At 40.2% G+C, this 6,677-nt stretch overlaps 1 protein-coding gene and 1 non-coding gene across 2 annotated transcripts; one reads left to right on the top strand and one right to left on the bottom strand.

Annotated features, from left to right (window-relative positions):
* Positions 1 to 6: 6 nt before the first annotated feature.
* Positions 7 to 6,067, top strand: LOC125530962 (indole-3-glycerol phosphate lyase, chloroplastic-like). The gene is made up of 6 exons (XM_048695371.1): positions 7 to 59; positions 239 to 315; positions 718 to 795; positions 907 to 984; positions 5,326 to 5,385; positions 5,659 to 6,067. Exons 3-6 carry the CDS (start codon positions 754 to 756, stop codon positions 5,809 to 5,811), a joined length of 333 nt encoding a protein of 110 aa, XP_048551328.1. The 5' UTR covers positions 7 to 59; positions 239 to 315; positions 718 to 753; the 3' UTR covers positions 5,812 to 6,067.
* On the bottom strand, positions 5,090 to 5,177 carry TRNAS-GCU. Its single transcript has one exon. It is a non-coding gene; the product is annotated as a tRNA-Ser (tRNA).
* Positions 6,068 to 6,677: the final 610 nt, after the last annotated feature.

Genomic DNA, 6,677 nt, shown 5'->3' with positions numbered 1-6,677 from the left:
CATCGAGCGGCGAGGAGCGGGGATCTTCACCGCCGCGGCCAGAGAGGCCGGTGTACGAGGTAAGTAGCCACCAGCTGCGCTCTTCATCTCACTGCTAATTAACTACACATGCATCTCTGTAGCTACTTAATCACACTGATTAATTCTTCACTAATACTATTAATGAAATTAGTTTTTCACGTGAGTAAAACTTATTTATAATGGAGTTACTAATTCACCCTTGTCACATGTGTCACAGGTCTTATAGTACCCGATCTTCCTTCTACCGATTCAAGTGTTCTGAGCATTGAAGCCAAGAAGAACCAGATCGAGCTGGTATGGCCTTCATAGAGCGTTTTATTAACTCAAAATGTAGCCGCAATCAGATACATATGATGATCCCGTATAGCTAAGATGCACACAACAATCACCAACAGTCTCTGACAAAATAAAAGATAAAAACTGATATATTGGCAACAACAAAGTCATATAGGATCAACACTATACTTATATCGAAAGAGATGGTAGACCGATCCGAAGTTTATGCTACTATCAATATTAGGTAAAAATCTCCCTAGCCATCTGCTCCAATCACATATAAACCGTCTTGAACAACTAATAATAGGACTACTTCTTAAGTCATTAATTATTTCTCTCGTTCAAAAAGAAAGAAAGAAAAGAGAATAGTCAAAGTTGTACACTTGTACTCGGGCTAGGCTGATGAAGAGATGGGTGCAGGTGCTGCTTACAACACCATCTACAAAGGCAGAGAGGATGAACGAGATCACATCAGCTTCCGAAGGGTTTGTGTACCTTGTAAGTGCCAATTAGATGCATAATTAAAATTCAAACTGCTTTGTTGCAAGTTTAGCGTTTATATGTAGTGACCATGTGGTAATTAACTAACGCTTTAACCACATTGCACAGGTAAGTATCAACGGATTAACAGGGGCCCGCCCAAGTGTGAATCCGCACGTTAAGGATCTTCTCAGGGAGATTAAGCAGGTTTGTAAATAAAAACTGTAAATTAACTTTTCATATTTGCAAAGAATTGGTAGCTTCCTTTTCCTCTCGTCTAGCTATGCATGTATTACTGGCAGAAGCTCCGAATAATCATGAATGGACATGGTGCCACAGGTAGTCGGTATCAGGCCTGCTCGTTCCCATTTGATTTGTGCAGTCCTAAATTACGACTAGCACATATTACTGACATCCATGCACTGTATACAAAGCGTTATAGCATTCCTACTCCCTCGCCAACAGATGGACCACAAGGCAGGCATTCAGACAAACAGCGCATTGAGTGATACGTCAATTAAGTCGGGCCTGTACCACATAGGAGCCCCCCGTCAGGCCAACTTCAATATTCTGACATGAACATTTATTGTCTCTTAGATAGTGTAAGACTAGCCACAATGGGTAGTAATATAGAATAGCATGTCTATGTTACTACCTCTATAGTGGGGAGTAACATATGTGTGGTAACATGCAACACTTTATTTATTAGGCTATAGACTCATCTTGATATGTGTGATGTTACTCATATTACTAGTAACTAGTTATGTTACCACATGACTCTCTTTCTTCATTTATTGCTTGCCACATCATCTATTTTATCTAGATATGTGTGATGTTACTACCTATGTTACTCCCACTGTGGGTAGTCTAAGGCATCTTCACCGATAACCTGCAAAAAACCTCTCGTAAACATCCGTGGACAGGGGGGCCAGCCCACGGACACGGATGCGGGAGACAGCCATCCAACGCTAGCCACATACTTCCTCGGTTCCTAAATATAAGTCTTTCTAGAGATTTCAACAAGTGACTACATATGGAGCAAAATAAGTGAATCTACACTTTAAAATATGTCTACATGCATTCGTATGTTGTAGTCCATTTGAAATGTTTAAAAAGACTTATATTTAGGAACGGAGGGAGTACATTTCAAACCGCAGTTTAACAAAGCAGACGAAATTATGCTAACCGCCAGATATTCATCAAAGTTCAAATAGAAAGTAGCACAAATCATTCACACATAGCGTGCAAGTTAAATCTAGTACAACAAGGTGTCGAATTCGACTAGATCCCGGATGTCCAACAAGTTTTTCATGAACGGACCATGTCCTCTCACACATACTTTCCCTTCAGCTTCATTTAACAATGTGTGCACGTAAATGGCCGTCCCTTTGACATGTGGTACACCACGGCGGCGCGTGCGGACTACATATAATGTGTAGACCAACATTGAGTGAATGAATCAATCAACAAGTTGAGTAAGAGGAAGTAAAACTTACCATCTCCTCCATGTCAACGTGCAATGGCAACCTTGCCTCGAGCTGACTAAACAAGTTGCAAAACTTGATGATGCTACCAATATAGCATACCAGCGATACGACAATGACCTCACGTTGCGTCATTGAATGATGTACATGCTGTAGGGCGCAATGTGCTTTTCTGCGTGAAACTTTTCACACGCACTTGCTCCTAGAAGGGCGGCCCTCTGGTCCTATCTATGAAATTCACAGATACAACCAGCCACGCATCGCACAACAACTCATTCTTCATGGTCGAGTAGCTCATCATCCTACGTACTCTAAAGAATGATATAGCATTTGAAAATAAGCTCAATGATATTTGCTCGAACACCCACCGGGCGTGGTGTCTATCATGGAGGTCGTCGACAGTGGGCGGAGTGTACCTGGATACAAATGACTCTAGGGCGAAAACCTGCTGAATTGAGTGGAGTCTGTCTTCTATTAAAAGAGGAAAATATGTCGTTTCAAACAAATAATGATTGAAATTATTTGTTTGAATTAAGTGAAATGGGTGGAATCTGTTTTTTAAAACGAGTGAAGTATATTTTAAACGAGCACATCGTTATTTTTGAAAATCAGGTTATGCTCCACAAAATAACAGAATCGGGTTAAACATGCATCCCTCACGCCCCTCTTGAGCACCCAGATCCTGAACTTGCCCTCAAAAAATGACATTTTTTCTTATTAGAGGATGTCTCCTCGAAGACACAAAAAACGACGGATAAAGTGAAGTACACAGCTGAAACCATCTCTCTTCTCCCTCTGATCATCCACAGGACACGGCTTGAGGAAGATGTGCAGTACACAGCCACGAGCGATGAAGTGTGGCATGCTTCTTTTCTTTACAATTAGGTGGGGGTGCTCAATGATGTGTTGGGTGTGGCCAACGTCAACAGCAGTTATGCCAACCCGAACTGCAGACTGAAGGGCTGACAGACAAGCCCGTATTCATACAAACATAAAGAGAGTGTGGCCCACTCAGGCGTGGTACAGCGCGTCGTATTCCACTGCGTAGGTGACAACGCGTGAGTATTGCCTCGTATTCCACTGCGTAGGTGACAACGCGTGAGGTATTGCGTCGTATTCCACTGCGTAGGTGACAACGCGTGAGGTATTTCGATGAGACAATAGTCCCTCCGTCCCATAATACAAGAACACTCTTATATTATGGGACCTTATATTATGGGACGGAGATGTTAGTATAAAAAACACTCTTATATTATGGGACGGAGAGAGTAGTAATCATGATGTACACGTGGATGCACGTGATTTCGGCATCGCGTGGTCGCGAGTTCTAAAAATCCGCGTTCCAGAAGCATATCCTGAATGTGCTTGATAGATCCCCTTTTTTATGAAAATAAAGATAGTCAATTTGACTGGACTTAAGACTTTATTACTCCCTCCGTTCATTTTTGTAAGTCATTTCAGACAACTCAAAATGGATTGTTTTGTACATTGTTTGAAATGTCTTGAAGGTCTTATAAAAATGAATAGAGGGAGTATGTTTTTTGAGAAAGAATAAGATATCACTATTCTCTTTAATAAACTTTTGTCTCGTATGGAATACTATATGATTTCACCGTTTGTTTCATCAGAAACAATCTGGGACGGAATGATTCGAACCTCCGAGTAACGGGACCAAAACCCGCTGCCTTACCATGTGGCCACGCCCCATTCCGGGTTTTATGCGACACTAACTAAACACTATTATGTTTATTTGCTATTCATCAATACCATTTCAATTACATAAAAAGAGGGATATTCTCTTTCTAGTATTCTACACATGCGGATAATATAGAATCAAAAAAAATGCATTGATCATTACATGGAAATATTTATATGAAAGTCGAATTTATTCCATTCTCATTGAGCGTGCGAATACAATGAGATATTTTGTGTTTGGGAAAGTCCGAAGAAAAAAGATTTTGAATCTGCCTTTTCCTTCTTTCCCTTAAAAAATAACTCAAGAAATAATTATTTACTCTACAAGAATGAAATGCTTGTTATGCCTAATATACTTCGTTTAACCTGTATCTGTTTTAATTCTGTTCTTTATCCTGCTAGTTTTTTCTTTGCCAAATTACCCGAAGCTTATGATTTTTTCAATCCAATCGTGGATATTATGCCCGTTATACCTTTATTATTTTTCCTATTAGCCTCTGTTTGGCAAGCTGCTGTAAGTTTTCAATGAAATCTTTAGTACTCTGTATGCCAAATTGAATGATGGATTCATTCCAAAAAAATTAAAATGGGTAAAAGCCGAGAAGTTTTATATTTTTATATTATGAACCTTCGATTCTAAAATTTAAATTCTTCTGCATTGAATGGGTAGCTATAGCAATAAATTTGGATCAGCCTTTCTACTCCCCTGCACCTAGGTTGAGCAGGTAACAATACCTAACCACCTAACCCTATTTTTGCTATTGATAAGACTCCTTATTATAAATGAATTCTTGCAAAAAAATCAAGAATTCTTTTTTTCATTTTTAGGTATAAAAAACCCATCCTAGTGGATCTGTGTGGTAAGGAAAAACTGGTAATCTATTCCTTAAAAAAATCTTGGAGATTATGTAATGCTTACTCTCAAACCTTTTGTTTATACAGTAGTGATATTATTTGTTTCACTCTTTATCTTTGGATTCTTATCTAATGACCCAGGACGGAATCCTGGACGCGAGGAGTAAAAATTCAGTTTTTTTTTCTTACAAATTGGATCTGTTTCATACATTTATCTATGAGAAAATCCGGATGTCAGAATTCTTTCCAATTCAAAAGTCCCAAATGATCCAAGGGAGCGGAAAGAGAGGGATTCGAACCCTCGGTACAAAAAAATTGTACAACGGATTAGCAATCCGCCGCTTTAGTCCACTCAGCCATCTCTCCACGTTTCAAAGCAAAAGGTTTCCGTGATATGATATAGGCAAGAAATAAGAAATAACGGTTGCAACCCCCCCCCCCCCCCCTCCCCCCTTTTTTTCTTTCAAAATGATTGTTCTTCAGAAAGCTTATGTAGCTATGTTTCTGTATGCAGGTCACTGACAAAGCAGTTGCTGTTGGATTTGGCATATCCACCCCTGACCATGTTAGGCAGGTAATAAACAAGGTTTGCTATATGTGAGAAGAACCGTATGTTCTTCTATATCTTAATATGCATGTATATATGATAACGATTACTCCCTCCATTTCATAATTCTTATTATGATTTTAGTTTAAATTTCCATAACTCTTGTTGTGGTTTTAATTCAGTTTTGAACTAAAATTAATTTAAACTAAAACCATAGTAAAATTATGAAACGGAGGGAGCATTATTTTGCGGCAAAAGAGAATTTATATTAGCTAACGAATTGTTACTGGATGCATGCAGGTTGCTCAGTGGGGTGCAGACGGTGTGATAATCGGCAGTGCGATGGTGAAGCAGCTAGGTGAAGCAAATTCTCCGAGAGAAGGATTAAAGAGGCTGGAAGTATATGCCAGGAGTCTCAAGGATGCACTGCATGCCGTGATATGTACAATATAGGACAATGTTACTAAATATCGACGAACCGGGATTGCGATGGCAAGTTAGCTTGGTGTTCCTAGTAATACAAGTGGTGGTAGAAGCAATAAGCTAGAAGTATTTGTTAGTTTTTTCTTGTATGGCATGCAAATGATGGTGGTTGGAGTACCCGGTCCTTTCCTTCTAGCCAATTAATTAAGTTCATTAAGTTAGAAAAAAAAATCTTGTATCCGCTCCTTGATCGCCTTTACAAGAAAAATGTTGCACCTACGTAAAACTTAGGGCCTCTTTACGCAATCTTTCAAACTAATCTCTCCACTCCGCCTGAATTCAACCGAATGCCCCCCTTCCCTTAATTTCCTCCAACCAAAAAATGCTAGCTAAAATGTTTACGTTAATCACATAACAAAACTTGTGTATCCTTGTCGGGAAAAAAACTTGTGTATGTGTAGCATTGCTCTCTCTCTCTCTCTCATCACAAATGCTTTGTGTATAAACTTTATTTTATTGGCAGCGAAACGAAAAATAAAACCATTGACATGTACTTGTATGTTCTGCATTGGTCTTACAAAGATGCAACGACGATAGTAAATCACGTTCGTGTTCTCAAGTGAAACGCGAGAGAGCTGCATGCCTTTTATTTTGAGCGAGAGCTGCTAACAGGTGTGGACAGTTTATTTCTTTCTTTCTTTTTGAGGCGGCGACCTTGTGGGCTGCGGGACGGCCTGTAGGGCGGTCGCATGGCCCGGCCTGCTAATGCAAACGAGGCGCCCACTCTCTCTCTGCTTTCGGCTTCGTTACGACGCGGCCCGCCGCGCAGTCCAGTCAAAGAAAAAGTCGACGCCACCTCACTGCAGGGGACGCCGTCGCACGGAGCCCGCCCGCGC

Source organism: Triticum urartu, unplaced genomic scaffold (genome assembly GCF_003073215.2).
Source record: "Triticum urartu cultivar G1812 unplaced genomic scaffold, Tu2.1 TuUngrouped_contig_6684, whole genome shotgun sequence".
In the NCBI taxonomy this organism is placed as follows: Eukaryota; Viridiplantae; Streptophyta; class Magnoliopsida; order Poales; family Poaceae; genus Triticum; species Triticum urartu.
Note: the sequence above shows the minus strand (reverse complement) of the source record. Positions and strands in the feature narration are given on the sequence as shown.